Below are 26,766 nucleotides of genomic sequence, written 5' to 3'. Positions count from 1 at the left end.
CAAAGAAGATATACAGATTGCCAACAACACATGAAAGGATGCTCAACATCACTAATCATTAGAGAAATGCAAATCAAAACTAGAATGAGGTATCACCTCACACCGGTCAGAATGGCTGTCATCAAAAAATCTACAAATGATAAATGCTGGAGAGGGTGTGGAGAAAAGGGAGCCCTCTTGCACTGTTGGTGGGAATGTAAATTGATACAGTCACTATAGAGAACAGTATGGAGGCTCCTTAAAAAACTAAAAATAGAACTACCACATGACCCAGCAATCTCACTACTGGGCATATACCCTGAGAAAACCATAATTCAAAAAGAGACATGTACCACAGTGTTCACTGCAGCACTGTTTACAATAGCCAGGACATGAGAGCAACCTAAGTGTCCATCAACAGATGAATGGATAAAGAAGATGTGGCACATATATGCAATGGAGTATTACTCAGCCATAAAAAGAAACAAAATTGAGTTATTTGTAGTGAGGTGGATGGACTTAGAGTCTGTCATACAGAGTGAAGTAAGTCAGAAAGAGAAAAACAAGTACCGTATGCTAACACATATATATGGAGTCTAGAAAAAGAAAATGGTTCTGAAGAACCTAGGGTCAGGGTAGGAATAAAGACGCAGACATAGAGAATGGACTTGAGGGCACAGGGAGGGGGAAGGGTAAGCTGGAACGAAGTGAGAGAGTGGCACTGACATAGCTAGTGGGAAGCAGCCGCATAGCACAGGGAGATCAGCTCCGTGCTTTGTGACCTCCTAGAGGGGTGGGATAGGGAGGGTAGGAGGGAGACGCAAGAGGGAGGAGATATGGGGTATATGTACATGTATAGCTGATTCACTTAGTTATAAAGCAGAAACTAACACACCATTGTAAAGCAATTATACTCCAATAAAGATGTTAAAAAATAAATAAAAATAAAAAAGAGACCTATACCACAATGATCGTTGCAGCCCTATTTACAATACCCAGGACATGGAAGCAACCTAAGTGTCCATCGACAGATGAAGGGATATAGAAGATGTGGTACATATATACAATGGAATATTACTACTCAGCCATAAAAAGAAATGAAATTGTTATTTGTAGTGAGGTGGATGGACCTAGAGTCTGTCATACAGAGTGAAGTAAGTCAGAAAGAGAAAAATACTGTATGCTAATACACATATATGGAATCTAAAAAAACAGGGTTCTGATGAACCTAGGGGCAAGACAGGAATAAAGATGCAGACGTACAGAATGGACTTGAGTACACAGGGAGGGGGAGGGATAAGCTGGGACGAAGTGAGAGAGTAGCACTGACATATATACACTACCAAATGTAAAATAGATAGCTAGTGAGAAGCAGCTGCATCGCACAGGGAGATCACCTAGGTGTTTTGTGACCACCTAGAGGGGTGGGATAGGGAGGGTGGGAGGGAGACGCAAGAGGGCGGGGATATGGGGATATATGTATACATATAGCTGATTCACTTTGTTATACAGCAGAAACTAATACAACACTGTAAAGCAATTATAGTCCAATAAAGATGTTAAAAAAAAAAACCCGGAAATTTCCTCTTCTTTATGTGTTTGATTAAAAATCTATCCACAAAAGTCAAGTAATTCTCCTGGATTTTCAAATTTATAAGCATAACTACTTATAATATTCTTAGAAATTGTTCACTTTTCTTATTTCTAGTATTTTATCTTTTTCCACCCATTTAAAAAAAATTTTTTTTTAATTGGGGTATAGTTGCTTTAAAATGTTGTGCTAGCTCCTGCTGCACAGCAAAGTGAACCGGCCATATGTATACACATATCCCCTCCTTTTTGGATTTCCTTCCCATTTAGGTCACCACAGAGCACTGAGTAGAGTTCCCCATGCTATACAGCAGGTCCTCATTAGTTATTTTATACCTAGGTGTATATATATGTCAATCCCAATCTCCCAAGTCATCCCACCCACCCCTCCCTTTTCCCCCTGGTGTCCACACGTTTGTTCTCTACATCTATGTCTCTATTTCGGCTTTGCAAATAGGTTCATCTGCACCACTTTTATAGATTCCACATATATGTATTAATATATGATATTTGTTTTTCTCTTTCTGGCTTACTTCAATCTATATGACAGTCTCTAGGTCCTCTAATATTTTATCTTTATGTTCTTTTTTCAGACCAGATTTCCCAATTGACTATTATATTGATTTTATTGGTCAAATCTGTATTTTATTTAATTTTTTTTTTATATAAAGTAGATACTACTTTGTCTACTTCTTTTCTTCCTTTTTTTTTTTAAACTTTGGGTTTATTTATTTATTTATTTATGGCTGTGTTGGGTCTTCATTTCTGCGCGAGGGCTTTCTCTAGTTGTGGCAAGTGCGGGCCACTCTTCATCGTGGTGCACAGGCCTCTCATTATCACGGCCTCTCTTGTTGCAGAGCACAGGCTCCAGACGCGCAGGCTCAGTAATTGTGGCTCACGGGCCTAGTTGCTCTGTGGCATGTGGGATCTTCCCAGACCAGGGCTCGAACCCGTGTCCCCTGCATTGGCAGGCAGATTCTCAACCACTGCGCCACCAGGGAAGCCCTAATCTGTATTTTATTGATTTCATTTTGTAATTATTTATTTTTAATACTATTAATTTCTTCTTGCTGGATTTGTTTTCTGGGGAAGAGGGTTATTTGGCCCATCCACCCTACACACACACATACATCTCTCAATAGGAGTCATCTCTATCTTCATTCTTCTATACTGAGAATCTTGGTTCTCAAGGACACAGTTTGTGGCCGAATTAAAAGAAAACACTCATTTGCTTTTTATTTCACATTACACAGTCTCCAAATCATAATACCAATACTACCACCACCAATATGATTATTGAAGATAGTTTTTAAAATATTTTGCACATGATTCCTCCATTCTCCTTCTCATCTGTTTACAGACCATACTTCCTTCTTTTTTTAACCCTCACTAAGTCTTGGTTCTACAAGTATGTGTATAGTACTAACTGTCAGTCCTTATATTAATGTCTCTCTAGTCATTTTGATTCTCTTCCTGAAGATTCCTCAGGAAGAGCCAATGGGAACAATATTCTTCAGTTCTAGCACACTGATAACAGTCTGTGACTTTTATACTTGAAAATCAGTTTGGTTATATGTAAAATATTGGGCTCATGCTTTCTTGAGTATCTTAAATATGGAATTCCATAATAAATTGTGTCTTTTCTCATAAATTCTCTCATAAGAATAGATCTTCTCTCATAAATTTTTACTGTTGAAAAATATAATAATCTGATTTTCCTTCCCTGATTTTGCTTAGAAGCCTGAAGAATTTTTATTTTTCCTTTAAAGTTCAATAATTTTACTAGACTGTGTCTTAGTGTTGGTCTTGCTGTGTCAATGTTCTCAGGCATGTGCTGAGCTCTTTCAAAATGGAGTTCCAAGTCTGTTTTTAATTCAGTTAAATTGTAAGTTTTAGTATCTGTTCTGCTCCCTTGCCATCATTTTTTTCTTCTTTGGGGATTCCTATTATACATATGTTGGATCTCCCCTGCCTGTTTTCAATATGTCAATTTCTATCAAATTCTTCTTACAGCTCCTTTTTATCCCATCTTTAAAAATGTCTTCCTCCTTTTCAACATCTTTCTCTTTCAAAGGTATTATCTGTTGTGTTTATATGCCCTGGTGTTTTCCTTCTAATTTGTTATTTCTAAAATAAATTTTCTTTCAATTCTAATATTTCACAAAGTTCTACCACCTAGCATTTAAAAATTTTTTTTCGTATGCAAACTTGTTTTTTTTTTTAGAAATGCCTTATTCTGATTATAATGTCTTTTGTCTTAATATCTAATGGTTTTCATCTGTTCTGTGGACGTCTTTCTGGTGTGCTTTCATTGTCTATAGGAATGCTATTTGGAGTCCCATTTTTCTTCAGATACTTTGTAAACTTTTGACAACAATCATTTCATATTGTTGATATTTAAATAAAGTTCATTTTCCTGAAGTTTCAGAAGGAGTTTTGGCCTAGAATAGCTATTCTAACTTCACTCTAAAACTCTCTCTTGTTTTTGTACAGTGTTTGAAAATAAAGTTCTTTGTTTTCTGAGATATCTTGATTCTGTTCCTCTCCACCACTTTTATCTGGACCTTCTCTTTTCTTTGTATTCTTCAGGGGATGCTTAATTGTATTGTCAGTTCCTTCTCAAGTGCAGATTGGTCCTGGAAGGCAGCTTTGGTTGGATTTAGAAGTTTCAAGGTCCTCCAGTCCCTTAAGGCTTTATAAAAGACCTCTTTCACTCACCCATTATCAGTGTGTGCAAAACCCCTCCCACTTTCAGCTGGCCCTCCAGGCTTTCCAGTGATTGCCTTTTGGCTATTTTTCAATTCTCACATTCATTTGAAGTTCCACTGCTTCCTTCTTCTTCCTTCATAGACAATAATACACAGGTCTTGGAGCTGTTAGTGGTCTATCCCCAAACTACTGGTGTTTGAGCATTTGTAGAGGGAAACATGCTCAACTAATTTTCTTGTAAATGTTGTTCATGGATTTTGGGTTTTCCTATTTTATTTGTTCTGTTTTTATGGGAAAGTCAAACAGGGATTAGGAAACTATTCTACCACTGCTGTCATCTTCCCAGAATCCCCAATACAGAAATTTAACCCACTTTGAAATACTTAGACTAATGTTTAGTTTTATATAAGTTTTTTAATATTATTCAGTCATAAAAAGGAATAAAGTACTGATACATGCTATAATATGGATGAACCGCAGAAACATTATACTAAGTGAAAGAAGTCAGTCACAAAAGACCACATATTATTTGACCCTGTTTACATGAAATGTCCAGAACAAGCAAGAAAGTAGATTAAGTGGCTGCCTAACATTGGGGGCAGAGGAGAGCAGGGAGTGACTGCTAATGGATACAAGCTTTCCTTTTGGGATGATACAATATATAATTAGATTATGGCGATGGTTGCACAACTCTATGGACATGCTAAAAAACATTTAACTATACATTTCACAAATTCCAAAACAATTATAAACAAATGTTAAAAATCATGACTTTATACATTAGAGAACATAAGAATACTTTCATGACTTTGAGATAGAAAGTACAAACTAGAGAAGAAAAGATTGTTAATTCAACTACAGCAAAATTAAAATTTATTTTACTCATACAAAATAATTGGGGGAAAATATTTCTTTTTTTTTTAAATTTTTTAATTTATTTTTTGGCTGCATTGGGTCTTCCTTGCTGTGCACGGGCTTTCTCTCTAGTTGCGGTGAGCAGGGGCTACTCTTCGTTGTGGTGCACGGGCTTCTCATTGCAGTGGCGTCTCTTGTTGCGGAGCATGGGCTCTAGAGTGTGCAGGCTTCAGTAGATGCAGCACGTGGGCTCAGTAGTTGTGGCTCATGGGCTCTAGAGCGCAGGCTCAGTAGTTGTGGTGCATGGGCTTAGTTGCTCCGCGGCATGTGGGATCTTCCCAGACCAGGGTTCGAACCCGTGTCCCCTGCATTGGCAGGTGGATTCCCAACCACTGCACCACCAGGGAAGCCCCGATAATTGGGGGAAAATATTTCTGACTCATGTAACTGACAAAGAATTAGCAACCAAAATGTAAAAGTGACTCCTACAAATCATCAAGAAAAAGATGAATACTATAATAGAATATCATTTACAGAGATATGAACAGAAACTCACAACAGAACCACAAAGAGCCAAGAAATAAGTTGCTCCAACTTATTAGTAATCGGGGAACTGCAATAAAAATGACAATGAAATACCATAAATTTAAAATGTGACAATACAAAGTATAGGTATAAACAAATAAACTCCACTCTGTACATGGGAATGTAAATGGTTACAAACATTCTGAGGAGCAAGTAGAAATATCAAGTAAAAATGAAAATACATATACCCTACAGTCTAGTAATTCCACTACTTGATACTTTAGAGAAATTCTCAAACGTGTACAATGAAGCATTCATAGGAATGTTTCCAGCACTGTTGTTTACTAAAACTGCTATAGCAAACAAGGGCAAACACTCAAATGTTCCTCAAGGAGAGGAGAAATTTTGATATATTCATATACTAGATTACAGCAGTATAAGTGAGCAAACTAGGAATATATATATGTATGTATGGGTAAATCTCACATGTATGATTGTGTAAAAATAACACTGAAGAGGAATATATACTATTTGACATCACTTACTTCAGGTAAGTGTAAAACATGTGAAACAATATATATTACTTATGTTATCTACATATGTACTATATGTAAAATGAAATGCATAGGCGTGATAAACACTAAATTCAGGAAATTGGTTATGTCTCTGTGGGAAGAAGGAAATTTCATCTAGATAGTTAATATTTTTTTTCTTAAACTAGGAAGTAGATTAAATGGTGTCCTAATATTATCCTTTGTACCTTTTCGATATTTTCAATATTTCAAAATAATTTTTAATGCCTCAAATGTGGTACGGGATTTCATATTGATGAGGTATTTAAAGAAGCTCCATTTCCACCACCCTCCCATACCCTAAGCAGACACTTGGTATAGCCACACACAGCTTGGATATAGGTTACAGACTAGTCCCTTTGTCCACCCTGGCCTTCTGTACAAGTGATCTATACTAGCTTAAGTGTCCAACTCTGCTAGAAAGTTCAAAGTACTATATTCAAGCTACAACAGAGATCTGGAAGCAATTCAGGTAATATTTCAATTTTATTTCACAATATCTTGGATGGGAAATGAAGGAATTTTTTAAAAAAAATTTTTCTGTTCTCTCTTGTTCAGTATGTTTCACTGCATTTAAATAATGGTTATAGTATAGATGGATACAGAATTTTATAATCACAATTAATTCCCCTAAGAACTCTAAATTTTAAATATTTCTCCATGGCATCTAACATTTACTGTTGCAGATTGAAAGTCTGATGCCAGTCTGATTCTCTTTCCCTTTTAGGAAATCTTTCTTTCCTCCTTCCTTCTATTTTGACACTTGGAGAATTCTGGGGTTTTGTAAAAGTTTGGATTTCAGAAATTTACCCAGGGTATGTCAATCCTTTCAATATTTGTGCCCAGCAACTGAAATCTGAAGATGTGGGGGACTTCGGCTTACTGTCTGATTATTCTTTGTCCATCCAAGTGTTCTTTCTCAATCAACTATGACAAGGATTTTGACTCTCTTAGCTCTCACCATCAAGTCTCTCATCTCTAATAAATTTCATAACATACGGTTTTGATTTGTCTTTTAATAGATTTCCTCAAGTTGTTTTTTCTATTTCATAAATTAGGCTTTCAACAATGTCAGTGTGACTGTTGTTCCCCATCACCCCCACCCACTATGCTGTTTTGTTCTTCCTTCTTAAATATGTCACAAAAATACTTTTTAAATTTCTCTCCTAAATTCTGTATTAACCTCATTTTGTTACTGTGATTATCTACCTTAGTCTCCTCCTTTATGGCTACTGATTTTCAGTTAGTTGTACACTTTTATGTATCTACATATAGGTTTTTTTAAGACGGGTTATTGTGGACTGAACTGCATCTCTCCAAAATTCGTATAATGAAGCTCTAACCCCCTTAGAAGGTGTACCTCATACCTCAATATGTGACCATATTTGGAGACAATCTTCAAGTAGGTGATTAAGTTAAAACAAGGTGATTAGGGTGGGCCCTAGTCCAATCTGACTGGTGTCCTTACTAAAAAAGAAAATTTTGGGACAACAGAGAGACATTAGGGATGTGACACAGAGATGAAAGAGCATGTGAGGACACAGAGAGAAAGCAGCCATCTGCAAGCCAAGGAGAGAGGCCTCAAAAGAAACCAAACCTGCCTACATCTTGATATTGGACTTCTAGTCTCCAGAACTGTAAGAAAATAAATTTCTGTTGCTTCTGTGCACATGTTGTTTATGTGCCACCCAGTCTTGTGTGGTATTTTGTTATGGCAGCCCTAGCAAACTAACAAACATGGGTTACAAACTTAACTGCCCCCACAAACAAAGCAGATAACCTGAATGGGTAAATCAACTCAGACTTCAGTCAAAATGACATCAGATTGTATTCTTCTGACATTCTGTTTGCGTATTAAAAATATAAGATCTCACATCTCACAAAATAAAAGAATGTCTCTCAGGAATAGTAAAAATATAAGAATATTTTCCAGATAGTCTTTAACTTTCCCCTTTTCATAGAAACATGGAAACATGTTAACGTTTCATTGCCCTCTTCAAACTATAAAAAAGAGCAACACATATATTATGATAAGGAAGGAAGGCTAACTAAATACAGCCTGACCCATCTAAAGCAGGCATTTTTCAAATCCATTGTAAATGTGGGTGTAGTGTTATCAGATTTTCTGATTCTTTTAAAGGAAAAACCAGAAACCTGGCCCTTTCCATTAAATCCACCAATTTTTAAACATTGGCAACTCTTCCTTTTTTTTTTTTTTAAACATATTGTGTGTATCAGTTCCAATCAAGATGGCAACATAGGAGGATCCTGAACTCACCTCCTACCGTGGACACACAGAATTTACAGCTAGAAATGGAACAACTCCCTCTGAAAGAAACTAAAAAATTAGCTGAGCAACTCATACATATCAGGCAAATGACAAAAAACCATAACAAAACAGGCTGGAGAGGCTAAGACACAATCTCACCATAAACCTCAACCCACGTGTAGTGACCCACAATTGCGAGGGAACTCACAACACCTGCAAGACTTGGAGAGGTGGCTGTTTATTCTAACGCATACAAACCAACACAGAGAGTCAAGGAAAATAAAGAAACAGAGGAATATATTCCAAACAAAAGAACAAGGTAAAAGTTCAGGAAAAAACTTTAATGAAAGGGAGATAATATATCTGATAAAGTTCAAATTAACAGTCATAAAAATGCTAAACAAGTTCAAAAAAGTGAATGAACAAAGAGAGACTTTCAACAGAAAGAAAATACAAGAAAGTACCAAACAGAGGTTCAACAGCAGACTACATGAAGCAAAGGGTCAGTGAACTTGAAGAGAGGGCACTGGAACTCATCTAATCAGCAGTAAAAAGACAGTTCAAGGGACTTATAGGACAACATCAAGTGGACCAACATTCACATTATAGGAGTTTCAGAAGAAGAAAAAGAGAAAGGGGTAGAAAACTTATTTGAAGAAATAACGGCTGAAAATGTCCCTAACCCAGGGAAAGTAACATTCAGATCCAGGAAGTTCAGAGAGTTCCAAAAAAGATGAACCCAAAGAGACCCACACCATTTATAATTAAAATGTCAAAAGTTAAAGACAAGGAGAGAATTTTAAAAGCAACAGCAGAAAAACAACTTGTTATGTATAAGGAAAATCCCCCATAAAATCATCAGCAGATTTTTGGATAGAAACATTGCAGTCCAGAAGGGAATGACTGGCATGACATATTCAAAGTGCTGAAAGAAAAAAAACTGCCAACCAAGAAATCTCTACCCAGAAAAGTTGTCCTTCACTATGGAAGGAGAGATAAGAGTTTTCCAGACAAGCAAAAGCTTGTCATCACCACTAGACTAGCCTTACAGGAAATGTTAAAGGGATTCCTTTAAGCTGAAACGAAAGACAGCTAATTAGTAACAGGGAAACATTAAACTATAAACTTCACTAGTAAAGATAAATATGTAGGGCTTCCCTGGTGGCACAGTGGTTGAGAATCTGCCTGCCAATGCAGGGGACACGGGTTCGAGCCCTGGTCTGGGAAGATCCCACATGCCGTGGAGCAACTGGGCCCATGAGCCACAATTACTGAGCCTGCGCATCTGGAGCCTGTGCTCCACAACAAGAGAGGCCGCGATAGTGAGAGGCCCGCACACCGCGATGAAGAGCGGCCCCCGCTTGCTGCAACTAGAGAAAGCCCTCGCACAGAAACGAAGACCCAACACAGCCAAAAATAAATAAATAAATAAATAAATAAATAAATAAGATAAATATGTAGTAAAATTCAGAATAATCTAATATAAAGACGGTAGGTTAATCACTTATAAATCCAGTATGAAGAGTAAAAGACAAAAGTAGTAAAAATAATTATAACTGCAGTACTTGTTAATAGATACATAAGATTAGAAAGATGAAAGTTAAAACATCGAAAACATAAAATGTGCAAGGTAGGGGAGTAAAATGTAGAGCTTTAGAATGCACTGTACTGATGTTATCAACTTAAAATAGACTGTTATAAATAAAGGCTGGTTTAAGTAAGCCTCATGGTAACCATGAACCAAAAACCTATAGTAGAAATGTAAAAGATAAAGAAAAGGAATCTAAAAATACCACTACAGAAAATCATCAAATCACAAAGAAAAAGAATAAGAGGAGAAAAAAACAAAGGAGTTACACAACAGCCAGAAAAAAATTAACAAAGTGGCAATAAGCATTTACATACCCATCAAAAATTACTTCAGCTGTAAATGGGCTAAATTCTCCAAATAAAAGATATAGAGTACCCTGAAAGGATTAAAAAAAAAAAAAAAAAAAACAAGAGCCAACTCTACACAGCCTACAAGAGACTCACTTCAAATGTAAGGAAACACACACACTGAAAGTGAAAGGATGGAAAAAGATATTCCCATTCAAATGGAAACCAAAGAAAGCTGGGGTGGCCATACTTACATCAGACAAAATAGACTTTAAAACAAAGATTACATTAAGAGAAAAAAAGGAATTATATAATGAAAAAGGGGTCAATCTAACAAGAGGATATAACATTTGCAAATATTTGTGCACGCAATATAGGAGCACAAAATATATAAAGCAAACATTAACAGGCATGTAGGGAGAAGTACACAGCAATACAATAAGAGTAGGGAACCTTCATAGATCATACAGATAGAAAATCAATCAACATTGGCTTTAAATGACATGTTAGACCAGATGGACTATACATATACAGAACATTCCACCCAAAAGCAACAGAGTACACATTCTTCTCAAGCACACATGGAACATTATTCAGGATACATCACATGTTAGGCCACAGGACAAGTCTTAATAAATTTAAGAAAACTGAAATCGTATAAAGCACCTTTTCCAACCATCATGGTATGAAATTAGAAATCAATTTTAAGAAGAAAACTGGAAAATTCATGGGACTAAACAGTATGCTACTGAACAACCAATGGATGAAAGAAGAAGTCAAAACAGAAATCAAAAAATATCTTGAGACAAATGAAAATAGAAAAACCACATACCAGAACTTATGGAATGCAGCAAAAGTAGTTTTTAGAGGGAAGTTCACAGCAATAAATGTCTACATGTAGAAACAAGAAAGATCTCAAATAAAGAAACTAACTTTACACCTCTAGGAACTATTAAAAAACAAACAAAGCAAGCCCAAAGTTAGTAGTAAAGGAAGGATATATCAAAGATCAGATCAGATATTAATGAGATAGAGACTAAAAAAAAACAATTAGAAAAGATCACTGAAACTAAGAGTTGGTTCTTTAAAATGATAAAATGGACATACATTTAGCTAGACTCGCCAAGGAAAACAGAGGACTCAAATAAATAAAATGAGAAATGAAAGAGAGGTCACAACGGATACCACAAAACTACAAAAGATCATGAGAAACTAGCATGAAAAATTATACACCAAAAAGTTGGACAAAATAGACAAATTCCTATCATACAACCTACCAAGGCTGATTCATGAAGAAAAAGAAAATCTAAACATACCAATTACTAGCAAGGAGACTGAATCAGTAATTAAAACCACCCAACAAACAACAGTCTAGGAGCAGACAACTTCACCGGTGAATCCAAACACTCAAAGAAGAATTAACACCACTCCTTCCCAAACTCTTCCAAAAAAGAAGAGGAGGGAACAATTCCAAACTCATTTTACAAGGCCAGCATTACCCTGATACCAAAACCAGACAAGGACACGACAAGAAAAGAAAATTACAGGCCGATATCCCTCACGAACATAGGTGCAAAAATCCTCAACAAAATTATAGCAAACTGAATTCAACAATACATTAAAGGGATCACACACCATGATCGAGTGGGATTTATTCCAGGTATGCAAGGATGACTCAACATCTGCAAATGAATGTTATACATCACATTAACAAAATGAAGGGAACTTCCCTGGCGGCACACTAGTTAAGAATCCACCTGCCAATGCAGGGGACACGGGTTCGATCCCTTGTCCAGGAAGATACCACATGCTGCGGAGCAACTAAGCCTGTGCACCACAACTACTGAGCCTGTGCTCTAGAGTCTGTGAGCCACAACTACTGAGCCCACATGCCACAACAACTGAAGCCCATGCGCCTAGAGACTGTGCTCGTCAACAAGAAAAGCCACTGCAATGAGAAACCCATGCACCTCAATGAAGAGTAGCCCCCATTCGCCTCAACTAGAGAAAGCCCGCGTGCAGCAGTGAAGACCCAACGCAGCCAAAAAAAACAAACAAACAAAATGAAGGATACAAATCAGATGATTATCTTAATAGATGCAGGAAATTCATTTGACAAAATTCAACATCCATTCATGATAAAAAAAAAAAACTCTCAACAAAGTGAGTAAAAGAGGGAACATACCTCAACATGATAAAGACCACATATGACAAGCCCACAACTACTCAATGGTGAAAAGCTGAAAGCTTTTCCTCTAAGATTAGAAAAAAGACAAGGGTGCCCACTCCTGCCACTTCTATTCAACATAATATTGGAAGTTCTAGCCAGAGCACTAGGTAAGAAAAAGAAAAGGCATCTAAGTCAGAAAGGAAAAATAAAACTGTTACTATTTGCCAATAACATGATATTATGTGTAGAAAACCCTAAAGACTCCACAAAAAAACTGTTAGAACTAATCAACGAATTCAGTAAAGTTGTAGGATACAAAATCAATATGCAAAAGTAGGTTGTGTTTCTATACCGTAATAACAAACTATCAGAAAGAGAAATTAAGAAAATGATCCCATTTAGATTGCATCAAAAGAATAAAATACCTAAGAATAAATTTAACCAAGAAGGTTAACCAAGACCTGTACACTGAAAACTATAGAATACTGATGAAAGAAATTGAAGACACAAATAAATGGAAAGGTATTCTGTGCTCATGGATTGAAAGAATCAAGATTGTTAAAATGTCCATACTAACCAAAGCAATCTACAAATTCAATACAATGCCTATCAAAATTCCAATGGCATTTTTCAAAGAAACAGAGCAAATAATCCTAAAATTTGTGTGGAACCACATAAATAAATAAATAGCCAAAGCAATCGTGAGAACAAAGAACAAAGCTAGAGGCATCATGCTTCCTGATTTCAAACTGTTAAAAAGCTATAATAATCTGGGAGTTCCCTGGTGGCCTAGTGGTTAGGATTCTGGGCTTTCACTGTCATGGCCCGGGTTCAATCCCTGGTCAGGGAATTGAGAGCCCACAAGCCACGTGGCACGGCCAAGAAAAAAAAAGCTAATAGTATGGTACTGGCATAAAAACAGACACATAGACCAATGGAACAGAGAGCTCAGAAATAAACCTACGCATATAGGGACAATTAATTTACAACAAAGAGGTCAAGAATATAAAATGGGGAAAGGACAGTCTCTTCAATAAATGGTGTTGGGAAACTGGACAGCCCACATGCAAAAGCATGATCTGGACCACTATCTTACACTATATCAAAAAAAAACAAAAAGTCAGCTGAAAATGCGTTAAAAACTTGAATATAAGCCCCAAAAATATAAAACTCCTAGAAGACAAAAACATAGGTTGTAAGCTCCTTGACACTGGTTTGGGTGATGATTTTTTGGATTTGACACCAAATCAAAGCTAAGTAAAAATAAACAAGGGGGAGTACATCAAACTAAAAAGCTTCTGCACTGCAAAGAAAACCATCAACAAAGTGAAAAAGCAACCAATGGAATGGGAAAAAATATTTTCAAACCACTTATCCAATAAGGGGCTAACATACAAAATATACAAAGAACTCAGACAACTCAATAGCAAAAAACAAAAAACAACACACACACACACACACAAATAACCTGATTTAAAAATGAACTTAAGGGAATTCCCTGGTGGTCCAGTGGTTAGAACTCCCGGCTTTCACTGCCGAGGGCCCAGGTTTGATCCCTGGTCGGGGAACTTAAGATCCCACAAGCTGCACGGCCAAAATAAATAAATAAATAAAAATTAAAATAAAAATGAACTTAGGACCCAAGTAGCCATTTTTCCAAAGAAGACATACAAATGGCCAACAGGTACATGAAAAGATGCTCAACATCACTAATCACCCGGGAAATGCAAATCAAGGCCACAATGAGATATCACCTCACACCTGTTATAATGGCTATTACTAAAAAGACAAGAAATAAGTGTTGTTGAGGATGTGGAGGAAAGGAAACCCTCATACACTGTTGGTGGGAATGTATATTGGTGCAGCCACTATAAAAAACAGTATGGAGGTTCCTCTAAAAATTAAAAATAGAGCTACCATATGATCCAGCAATTCCACATCTGGGTACTTATTTGAAGGAAACAAAAACACTAAATTGAAAAGATATATGCATCCCTATGTTCACCGCAGCATTATTTCAAAAAGCCAAGAAATGGAAATAACCTAAAAGTCCACCAGTGGATGAATAAAGTAAATGTGGTGTGTACATCATGCACACACACACACACACACACACACACACACACACACAGGAATATCATTCAGCCATAAAAAAAGAAGGAAATCCTGCTATGTGCAACAACATAAATGGACCTTGCTAAGTAAAATAAGTCAGACAGAGAAAAGCAAATACCGCATGATCTCATTTATATGTGGAATCTAAAACAAAAACAAAACAAACAAACAGCAAAAAAAACAAACTCATAAATACAGAGAACAGACTGGTGGTTGCCAGAGGTGGGGGGTGGGTGAAATGGGTACAATCTTCCAGTTATAAAATAAGTCCTGGAGATGTAATATATAGCATAGTGACTATAGATAATAATACTGTGGTGTATATTTGAAAGTTACTAAGAGAGTAAATCTTAATAGTTCTCGTCATAAGAAAAAGAATTGTGGGACTTCCCTGGTGGTCCAGTGGTAAAGAATCCACCTTCTAACGCAGAGGATGTGGGTTCGATCCCTGGTCAGGGAACTAAGATCCCACATTCCACAGGTCAACTAAGCCCACACGCCACAACTACCAAGCTCACGCATCTCAGCTAGAGAGCCTGTGTGCCACAAACTACAGAGCTCACACACTATGGAACCCATGCACCACAACTATACAGCCCTCGTGCCCTGGAGCCTGTGCACCACACTAGAGAGAGAAAACCCGCACGCCACAACTAGAGAGAAGCCCGCGCACTGCAACCAAAAAAAAAATTAAAATAAAAGAATTGTAACTATGTGTGGTGATGGACTACTAGACTTATTGGTACTCTAGACTTATTGGCATTCTAGACTTATTGTGGTGATTGTTTCCCAATGTTTAGACTTTTCAAATCATTATGTTATACAACTGAAACTAATATGTCAATTATATCACAATTTTTAAAAAATTTTATGTGTCAACACACATAGACCAAACAAAACATGTCTGTGCACTCCCAATTTTTACCTCAGTATTCTAAATGGCCATAGGTTTCTTCAACAATTGTTTAGATCAGTGCTTGTTTCTCCCTGGTGATTTAAACACTCCAGGTCTGCATTCTTTCCAGGAAGGTGAGTGGCTACAGCAGTTCCGAAGTGGCAAAAATCAGTCGGCATGCTCTGAAAATAGGGCTCTCTTGGCACTGCAACGTCTTCTGCTTTTTTCATCTCCACATACTCCCCAAATCAATTCAATATCCTGTTTATTTAGGGGCTAAAAATTTGTGTGTATGTTTTCAGTGTCATCTTTTAGTTTCTTCCAAATTGCATTGTACTGAGATTTATAGTGTTTTGAATTTAGATTTTGAGATGGAGCCTTAACGTTTTGTCATATTTTTAGCTCTTTGTGATACCTAACATCAACTGGGAGCAGGGAGTTGTATTCTTTTGATGCAATTGAAAATGGGGTCATTGTAAATATTCATGAATGCCACATTAACCAAGGCTGATTCAGTTTTTCACTTCTAAATGTTTACTTTTCATTGTACAAAGCAGATCTCTCAATTATTTATTTTGATATTAATATAAGAGATAAAGATGTACATTTCCTAATTTTTTAACTTTTTATTTTGAAGTAGTTTTAGATTTACAGTTTCTTTAATATTTGTCTTTTTTTTTTAAATTTATTTTATTTATTTTTGGCTGCTTTGGGTCTTTGCTGCCACACACGGGCTTTCTCTAGTTGCGGCGAGCAGGGGCTACTCTTCGTTGTGGTGCGTGGACTTCTCATTGTGGTGGCTTCTTTTGTTGCGGAGCACGGGCTCTAGGCACACGGGCTCAGTAGTTGTGGCACGCGGGTTCTAGAGCGCAGGCTCAGTAGTTGTGGCGCACAGGCTTAGCTGCTCCGCGGCATGTGGGATCTTCCCAGACCAGGGATCGAACCCATGTCCCCTGTATATTAAGGGGCTAAAAATCTGTGTGTATTGGCAGGCGGATTCTTAACCACTATGTCACCAGGGAAGTCCCTGTCTTACTTATTTTAAATAAAATATTTCTGAGTATCCTTAGAAATATTAACTTAATGGTATTTTAAATAAATAAACTAACAAGTTTTTACTACAGAGCTCAAACACTCCACCTATTGGCAAAATATACATCTAAAATTTAAACCACTTCAATTATTCAGGATCCAAACTTGCTAAAATGCTAGAGACCTAACAGTCCTTAGGGAGGAATTTTTTTTCTTGGTTATAAAATACAGGCCCAGTTCTATCTGGAACATAAATTAAAAGAGTGAGATCCGGATACCTGAAAAGCAAAAGTAATATCCATAAAAATCCCCACTTTTTCCATAAAAGCAGGAAAACATGGGGAAAGTGACATGAATCTACATATTAAAGAACTCAACTCCACCATGCAGGATAAACACAAAGAGATCAACATGGAGACAAATAATAATCAAACTGTTAAAAGACAAACACAAACACTGAAAGCAGCAAGGGAGAAGCAGAGAATCAATTCAAATACAAGAGATCCTCAATAAGACCAATAATAACACAATAGATTTCTCACCAGAAATCTTGGAAGCCAGAGGCAATAGCATGACTTATTTAAAGATCAGAAAGAAAAAAACCTATCAACCAAGAATTCTAGATCTGATTTAATATTTAGATGGCAATACTCCCCAAAGCAATGTACAGATTCAATACAATCCCTACCAAAATCCCAACAACCTCGTTTGCATAAATGGAAATACTAATTCTAAAACTGCTATGGAATGAATGGCAGGGGACTCCTAACTGCAAAAACAATCTTGAAAAAAAAGAACAAAGTTGGAAGACTCATACTTTCTGGTTTCAAAATATACCACAAAGCTACAGTAATCAAAACTGTGTGTGGTACTGGCATAAGAACAGACCTATAGACCAATGGAAAATAACTGAGAGTCCAGAAATAAACCTATACATCTATAGTCAACTGATTTTCAACAATAGAGCCAAGACCATTCAATGGGGGAAAGAATGGTCTCCAACAAATAGTCCTGGATCAACTGGACAGGCACATGGGAAAGAATGAAGGTGAACCCCTACTTCATACCAAAGACAAAAATTTACCCAAAATGGATCAAAACCCTAAATGTAAGAGCTGAAACTAGAAGAAAACACAAAATAATAATAAATTTTCATGACCTTGGATTTGATAATGTGTTAGATATGATACCAAAATCACAAGCAACAAAAGAAAAAATAGATAAATTGGACTTTATCAAACTTTAAAACTTTTGTGCATCAAAGGACATGATCATGAAAGTAAAAAGACAACCTACAGAATGGGAGAAAATATGTGCAAATCATATACTGATAATGGTCTGGTATCTAAAATATATAAAAAACTCTTACAACTCAACAATAAAAAGACAAATAACCCCAACAAGCACCTAAAAAGATATTCACATAATTAGTCATTAGGGAAATACAAATCAAAATCATAATGAGATACCACTTCACATTCTCATGAGGATAGCTATAATAAAAAACACAATGACAAGTTTTGACAAGGATATAAAGAATTGGAACCCTAGTATGTTGCTGGGGTAATGTAAAATGGTACAGCCACTGTGAAAAAGTTTGGTGGTTCCTCAAAAAGTTAAACATAGAATTACCATATGACCCAGCATTTCACTTGTAGGTATATACCCAAAAGAACTGAAAAGAGGTATTCAAATACTTGTACACAAATATTCACAGCAGCATTACTCACAACAACCAAAATATAGAAACAATCCAAATATCCATCAATAGATGAATGATAAAACATGGTATGTATACACAATAGAATATTAGTCAGCAATTAAAAGGAAGTGCTGATACATGCTACAATATGAATGAACCATGTTATACTAAGTGAAAGAAGTCAAACATAAATGGCCACATATTGTATGATTCTGTTTCTATAAAATATCCAGAATAGGTAAATCTATAAAGAAGGAAAGAAGATTGGTGGTTGCCAGGGACTAGGGGGGAAAGGAGAATTACAAAATGACTGCTTAATGGATACAGAGTTTTCTTTGGGGGTGATGAAAATGTTTTGGACCTAGAAAGAGGTGGTGGTTGCACAACATTATGAATGTACTAAATGCCACGGAATTGTACACTTTAAAATGACTAATTTTTATGTTATATAAATTTCACCTCAGTGCTTTAAAAAAATTTTTTTTTCAAGTAAGCAGCACATGATCTACACAGAGAAAACTAGTAAAAAAGAAAAGGAGGGCTTCCCTGGTGGCGCAGTGGTTAAGAATCTGCCTGCCAATGCAGGGAACATGGGTTCGAGCTCTGGTCTGGGAAGATCCCACATGCCACGCAGCAACTAAGCCTGTGAGCCACAAGTACTGAGCCTGCGCATCTGGAGCCTGTGCTCCGCAATGGGAGAGGCCACGACAGTGAGAGACCCGCGCATGGCGATGAAGAGTGGCCCCCACTCGCCACAACTGGAGAAAGCCCTCGCACAGAAACGAAGACCCAAAACAGCCAAAAATTAATTAATTAATTAATTAATTAATTTAAAAAAAAAAAAAGAAAAGGAAAGGGAAAAACATAAGTTTACTTAAGAGTACTCACAAGAAAACACTGAAGGAATGAAACTAAGATCAATATTTGGCACCAAATTACTAAACTTAATGAAGCCACCTCTACAAACACAAGACAAATGTAGGCATATCAGGCAGGAGAGAGCAAGATTTCAGAAGGAGCTAATAAAATGTAGATAACAGTGCTGCAGAATACAGGAGGAGGGGATGTGTGTGTGTGGGCTTTTTTTAAAATAAAGAATTCCAGAATGATTTAGCACTTTCTAAAAAAGACAATAACAAGAGTTGGTGAGGGTGTATAGAAACTGAAACCCTCATATACCTGATAGAGGTTTGTAAAATGGTGCAGCCACTGTGGAAAAGTGTGCAGTTCTTTAAAAAGTTAAATAAGAGTTACCAAATGAACCAGCAATTCTACTCCTAGGTACAGATGACCCCTGAACAGCACAGGTGGTTAGAGGCACTGACTCCAGTGTGGTCAAAAATCTGCATATAATTATACAGATGGCCCTCTGGAGCCACAGTTCCACATCCACAGGTTCAACCAACCACAGATCATGTAGTAGCGCAGTATTCATTGAAAAAAATCTTCATATAAGTGGGTAGTACTGTAGTATTTACTGAAAAATATCTGCATGTAAGTGGACCTGTGCAGTTCAAAAACATATTGCTCAAGTGTCAACTATACCTATCCAAGAGAATTGAAAACATATGTTCACACAAAAACTTGTAAACGAATGTTCATGACAGCATCATTCAATATAGCTAAAAAGTGGAAATAACCCAAATGTCCATCAACTAATGAATGGATAAACAAACTGTGGCATATCTATACAAGGGAATATTATTCATCCATAAAAAGTAATGAAGTATTAATACATGCTACAACATGGATGATCCTAAAAAACAGAGCAAAAGAAGCCAGACACAAAAGGCCACATATTGTATGATTCCATTTATATGAAATGTCCAGAATAGGCAAATCCATAGAGACAGAAATCAGTGGTTGCCAGGGGGGAGGGGTGGTGGGGGTGGGCAAAATGGGGAGTGACTACTAATGGATATGGAGTTTCTTTCTGGGGTAATGAAAATGCTCTGGAATTAGACAGTGGCAATGGTTGCATAACCTTGTGAATATACTAAAACCCACTGAATTGAACACTTTATAATGTTGGGGTTTATGTTATATGAATTATATTTTAATTTTTTAAATGTTAAATTTGAACAGTTGGTTTGCAGATTGGTCATTTAAAATCCAAGATTCCTTTTCCTTCTGTATTTGTCTGAATTACTGAAAGTGGAGTGCAGAAATTACCAAAATAAAAGGCAAAGTGAAAAGCACAGGGCTTCCCTGCTGGCGCAGTGGTTAAGAATCCTCCTGCCAACGCAGGGGACACGGGTTCGAGCCCTAGTCCGGGAAGATCCCACATGCCACGGAGCAACTAAGCCCGTGCGCCACAACTACTGAGGCTGCGCTCTAGAGCCCGCAAGCCACACTACTGAGCCCGCACACCTAGAGCCCATGCTCTGCAACAAGAGAAGCCACCACAATGAGAAGCCCAAGCACCACAACGAAGAGTAGCCCCCGCTTACCTCAACTAGAGAAAAGCCCGCGCGTAGCAACAAAGACCCAGTGCAGCCAAAAATAAAATAAACAATTTTTTTTTTTAAAAAGCACAATACTAGCAGCACTGAGCCAGAGTCTCAGGTTAATGTCATCTGTATTGAGATTCCTATATTAGGTTGTGGTTTGGATTACATACCTGGAGGGCTCCCCCTTCCAGTTCTCAACTTAAGAAACAGTGATTAAATTTCCCAATTTGAGTCACAAATGTCATTGAAATCTTATCTCCTTCTCCACCTGCAAAGTACACCAAGGTCTAAAAGTATCAACCTTGTCTCTCCCCATTTTCTGTTCTTTCCACACAGAGGATCTCGGCTAGAGAAAAAGGAAAGCAATTTATTCAGCTAAATCATAAAAACTGTGAATGATCAACAGCTGTAAATATCTCTCTCCTCAACTTCTCCAACTCTCTGGTCCCCAAAACAGTATTATTTGGGCAATTTAAGAAATCAAAGTTTAAAATATTTAGGGGTCAGCAAAGGTTGCCTGGAAGTTGATACTTTGGAGCAAGAATGCCACCAAAACCAAGCTACTACTTAACAGCAGTATGCCCTTAGACTAGGCTTCCCTGCTTTTTCCAGTTTCATGCACGATAAAATCAAAGACTCACTAATATACTATATACATCTATGAACCATCTGCATCAGAATCGGCTATCGTGTCTGGAGCACCCCAGACTTATAAAATCAAAATCTTTGGGGATGGGGTCCAGGAAACTTATTTTCAAAGTAATTCTTATATACACTCAAGTTTGAGAATCACTGTTATAAAAAGTTCCCAGAAATGGGACCTGTAGCCATTTAAAGTACAGGTAAAGTGTAAGACAGAGACATGATCACTGCCACTGAGAAATTTACCAGTTGAACTACGTACAGAATATTTACTACATCTGGAACTCACTCACTGTACACTACTCCATTAAATATGAATGTGAGGTGCTGTATATATACATGTTACACAACATTAAATAGCCTAGATGACAAAGTAGTGTTGTACTTGTATTCAAATCAAGAGGTTTTTTTCCAACATATTGAGGAAACTATGGGAGAAAAGACATTGCTTCTATTCTTATTTATTTCTTCTGTACCTGAATAATAAAGGACTGAATTTCAGCTAATAAGGACATGAATGGAGATAACCCTCATTAAATCAAGTCTAAAAACTGAATATTTCCCTTCAGAGTAATTCCAAACATCAACATGCAAAAGTGGCATATAATTATCACTACTAGGATGGTTTTTGCTGGCATATGTTAATACCTTTCACAATGGTGAAATCTTTACTTTTCTACCCTGTCCCCTCCCCAATTTTGCAAACAGGTGTACTCACTGAAATAAATTCTATTTCATGTAAGAAAAATCCTTCTTGATTTTAAACTATTTATGCTGACACACTATAGCTCTGATTCTTTTACTGCTTCATGCTTAAAAAGCATTGAGACTCTCTTAAAAGTATATGGAAAGTTTCTGGTCTACAGCTAGGAAACACTTCCAAATTACTAGCCAAGAAGATTTAATTTATATCATCTCCTCTAATTTTATTTACAAAAACAGATCGGTTTTGATGATAAAAGCCCCAGTGTTTTAAAAATACTATCTAGTAACTCATTCAAAGTATTTATGGAGCATTTCCTACATACCCCAGACTGTTCCAAGAGCTAGGAATAGGAACACAGCAGTAAACAAAATATACTCAAAAAATATATTTCTCATAATTTATTATGTTGATGATCCAGAGTCTCTAGTCATTACAAATATTAAGGCAGGATTGGGCAGAATCTATACCAATCCCATGGCCAACCAAGGAAATGTGTTTCTGAAATAATTTCTATTGCTTTAACTATTTAAAAGTCCCTCCCGCCCACCTTAGGATGTCTATGGTTTCCAAGGTTTCCAGTGTCTGGACATACTCTATTATATTTTTAACATTAAGTTCCCTCTCAAAATAGTTACACCCTACACATCAATTTTGTAGCAAGATGTAGCGATGAACCTCGTAGAAAGTGAGGAAACCGTCCCCTTTCCAATAGAAAACATCATTAAAAAAGGAAAGCACTTAAAATCAATATACTAAGTAATCTCTAAAATGCGTTTCTCTGAACTCTAATTTTAAAAGGCCTATGGTTGATTACTCTTCAACCAAGAAAAGCAGCAGGCAGAAAAAATGAAACTTATACTTCTCTGTCACTTCTAGAAATAACATTTATTTCTTCAATATTTCCGCATATAAAAATGTGTTATCTATAAGAAATGCCAACATGAAAGGACCAGAGAACCTTGATGCCCAATTTAGATGGAGGACAAAAACCACAGCCTACGCAGAAAAATTGGATACCCCTCCTAACACCCGCAAACTCCAAGTACAAGTTGGTTTGGGGTTTTTTTTGTTTTTAACTGCTTCGGCGTTCTCGAAACCTGGATTACACTGCAGGAAAACACTCAGGTGCACACAGTAGCGGCCTTCTCGGCCCCGACTCCTCAGTTCCAAAACTGACTCCGCAGCCCCTGAGCAAGGCAAGGAGGGAAATAAAACACCCCGCCGCCCTGAAACCAATCAAGAAGGGGCTACCCGCCCCGCGCGCCCAGTGCGGCCCCGAGTGCCCCGCGCGTCCCCCAGGCGCCCTTGGAAGCAGCGGCCCGCGGGCGAAGCCGCGCCCGGTCCCGACGGACTCCAGTTCGGACGGCCCGCCCGTCCGTCCCGCCCCCGGGACCCGCCGGACCTCCGCGCCGGCTCCGCCCCTCGCCTCCGGGCCAGGCCCTGGACTCCCAGCCCCAGTGGAACGCAGCCCCGGGCTCCCAGGCGCAACAGCGCCCTCCTTCCACAGGCCGCGACGGCCAGTCTGGGAGCAAGCGCTGCCACAGTCCCGTCCAGGCCCGCGCCCCGGGCTCTGGCCTGGGCGGAAGCCACCCTCGTCTCTCACCTGCGTTCCCACCACCACGATCTGAGGCAACTGGATGATGTCGGCGCCCACCGTGTTGAATACGTCCTGGAGCTTGTTGATTACAGGAATTAGCGCCTCCATAACTCGGAAAATACCGAACCCCCGCCCGGCCGGCCGCGGCAATGAATGGGGCCGGGACCCAGAGTCCGCCTCCTTCCTCCTCTCCTCCGCCCTCTCCTAGGGAGCCAGCACCCATTGGACCCCGCCCCCCCGCTACCTGCCCCCTCCCGACAGGCCATGCGCCAAGAGGGAGGTGTGGGGAAACAAAGGCTGCCGGGAGTTGTAGTTCTGACATGGAGGACCGCTGGGGCCTACAGCTTCCAGAAGGCTGCGCGGCGCGGGTGAGTGGCCTACGAGGAGAGAGAGCTGCTTGGGGCGAGGATGCTTCCTTGGCTCCTGTCAAAAGATTAGGGAGCGAGGCCCAGAGAGTCGGAAGGAAGAGATACATTTATGCCTATCCTCGAGGCAAAACCAGTGTGAAAATTCCGGATAGGAATATGTGTTAAGTATAACGGAGTCTCTTGGTATCCAGGACGTCATTTCCTGATAAGGACACTTTCTCAAGTAGGGTGAGTTAGAAAGGCTTAGAGAAGAGCTCCATAGCCTCAGACACCCTAGCTACGTACGAAAGGTCTGTAGGCTGATACTAAAAGATGTGAGGTGCTGTTTTGCAACAATGCAAAACCAGCTCAGGTTAGAACACGAGGGTTCTCCAGGATGTTAAAATGTGTTTAGAAAGAATCTGAAAGTGTCAGAGTTTTAGAGGGCAAGGGCTGGGCCCTCATTCTCTATATTCTATATAAGCCTTTATTCACTGTGGCCTGATTCCTGGCAAAGTGGAGAGCTGATAACTGCCTTCCTAGCTGTTTGCTAAGTGTGCTTACTGTTCTATTCCTAAATGTTTTTCTTTTTAGACAGATAGTATCTCTCCTCCACTGTGAACCTCCAAAGGTTTCCTCTCTCAAAATAAAAAAAGGTGACATCTGAGCAAAGATCCAAAGTAAGGGAGGAGAAAGACCCCTTCCCTACTTGATTTTTTTTCCATAGTGTGTATCTCCATCTAACATGCTATATACTGAACTTGTTTACCCTCTCTCTCTTCTAGATTATCAGCTCCTAGATGCCAGGGACTTTTTGACTGTTTAATTCACTGATGCATCCCTAGCCCCTGGAAAGGGACAAACAAGATAGTCCCAAACTCAGTACACTCTGAGTTTACAATCTAACAGAGGATGACACCATTATAGACAAACGGGTAAAGTGCTATGACTGGGTTTATTATGGAGTGCTTTTTCTAGTCTGAGAGGGGAGTGAAAGTTCAAGCAAGACTTCCTAGAAGTCACTAGATATAATCTCCTTGAGAGTGAGGACTACCTCCAGTAGTGCAAGTTGTGCCTTGCACAACTTCACTGGGTACCATTAACCTGCACAGCCATACACAGTGGCCCTGGGGAATATGCTTGATTTGTTCAACAGAACACATGACAGACACTCAATAAATACTTATTTATTTATTTATTTATTTTATTTATTTATTTTTGACTGTGTTGGGTCTTTGTTGCTGTGCATGGGCTTTCTCTAGTTGTGGCGAGCAGGGGCAACTCTTCATTGCAGTGTGCGGGCTTCTCATTGCGGTGGCTTCTCTTGTTGCAGAGCACGGGCTCTAGGTGTGTGGGCTTCAGTAGTTGTAGCGCATGGGCTCAGTAGTTGTGGCTCACCGGCTCTAGAGCACAGGCTCAGTAGTTGTGGCACACGGGCTTAGCTGCTCCGTGGCATGTGAGAGCTTCCCGGACCGGGGATTGAACTCGTGTCCCCTGCATTGGCAGGTGGATTCCTAACCACTGAGCCACCAGGGGAGTCCCTCAATAAATACTTTTGAACAAATGAATTAAATATCATCTATGCTAAGACCTGAAGGTCCACTAGTGGTGTTTTGGCATCAAGTTTTATGAACATTTCATTCTCTCTAATTCTTTTGTTTGTTTGTTTGTTTTAATTTCAGAGACAAAATGAGACAAGAACTTCAGAACTCCAAAAACAGAAAGCAGACCAAAGAGATTTATTCCAAGTCCTTTTATTTTCTACCAAAGATTATATTATATAACAGTCAGATGTTACCCACTTTGTTTCTCAGCCCTCCGTTGCTGGAACTTTTGTTCTCTTCTTTTTCTCTGAGCAGTCTATATTCCTTCCAAGAAGAAAAGGCAGACAAAAGGAGAGGGTGGGCTCACAGTGAAGCTCCATGGGCATAACCAGTAACTGCTTCATAGGGGCAAGGTGCCCTGGGGCAACAACGATGCAACTGCTTTTCCGTTATTTGTGGCACCAAAGGACATAGTCTTTTTTTTAATTTGCTAATGGCAAAGTTTAAAGAGCAAGCACACATATATTTCAAAAAGCGAAATGTCATGAATTTTGGATGGCATTATATATTTCCATTTAAATTATAAAATATCTGTTGGGATGGAACATACAAAGCCTTGTATTAACATGCCTCAGGAACAATAGGGACTGCTTTTTAATTCTCTTTTTTTAGGAGAAGGAAGAATGATCAAATGGCCAGTGCTCAAAAGTCCTCCTGTCACCCCCACCATCACTTAGGTTAAAGCAGGATTGTCCAGTACTTGTCTAGACTCTAGAGCATTGAGTTCATCGCTCACAGAGGAAAGAAAAGTGTTTGAGGCTGCAGAAATAGGAAGGGGCGAGGCCTTGAAAAAGAGTGGCTCTAATTTGATGACTTTTTTTAACATAAGGCAGGACACGCTAAGTGCAGTGTGTTTCACTGGAAGCAAACAAAGCAAACCTATTTGGATTTTCACATTTTAATTTCAGAACACTCTTGCTTGTGGGAAAGCCACTTAGCCAATTAGTATGTCTTTCCTCATCTAAAGTAGAATAATCTGTTTTTGAGTGGGTTGCTATGAAATCACATTAAGCTGTTATCAGATTCTGTCTCCAAAGGCTTTTTATTTTTATTTATTTGGTTGCACTGGGTCTTAGTTGTGGCACGCAGGCTCCTTAGTTGTGGCGTGTGAACTCTTAGTTGTGTCATG

The 26,766-nt window shown here is 38.4% G+C and overlaps 1 protein-coding gene across 7 annotated transcripts in view; it reads right to left on the bottom strand.

Annotated features, from left to right (window-relative positions):
• Window positions 1–23,901, bottom strand: part of DNM1L (dynamin 1 like) — a 64,501-nt gene extending 40,600 nt beyond the window's left edge. For 5 of the 7 annotated variants that reach the window (XM_059935624.1, XM_059935627.1, XM_059935625.1 and 2 more), the window contains exon 1: window positions 23,693–23,886. In XM_059935624.1, coding sequence (XP_059791607.1) covers window positions 23,693–23,794 — 102 coding nt within the window. In that variant the 5' untranslated portion in view covers window positions 23,795–23,886. Of the gene's footprint in view, window positions 1–23,692 lie in introns of all 7 variants that reach the window. The other 2 variants (XM_059935623.1, XM_059935629.1) reach the window with 2 other exon arrangements.
• Window positions 23,902–26,766: the final 2,865 nt, after the last annotated feature.

The sequence above is a fragment of the Balaenoptera ricei genome, chromosome 10 (assembly GCF_028023285.1).
Source record: "Balaenoptera ricei isolate mBalRic1 chromosome 10, mBalRic1.hap2, whole genome shotgun sequence".
Taxonomy (NCBI): Eukaryota; Metazoa; Chordata; class Mammalia; order Artiodactyla; family Balaenopteridae; genus Balaenoptera; species Balaenoptera ricei.
Note: the sequence above shows the minus strand (reverse complement) of the source record. Positions and strands in the feature narration are given on the sequence as shown.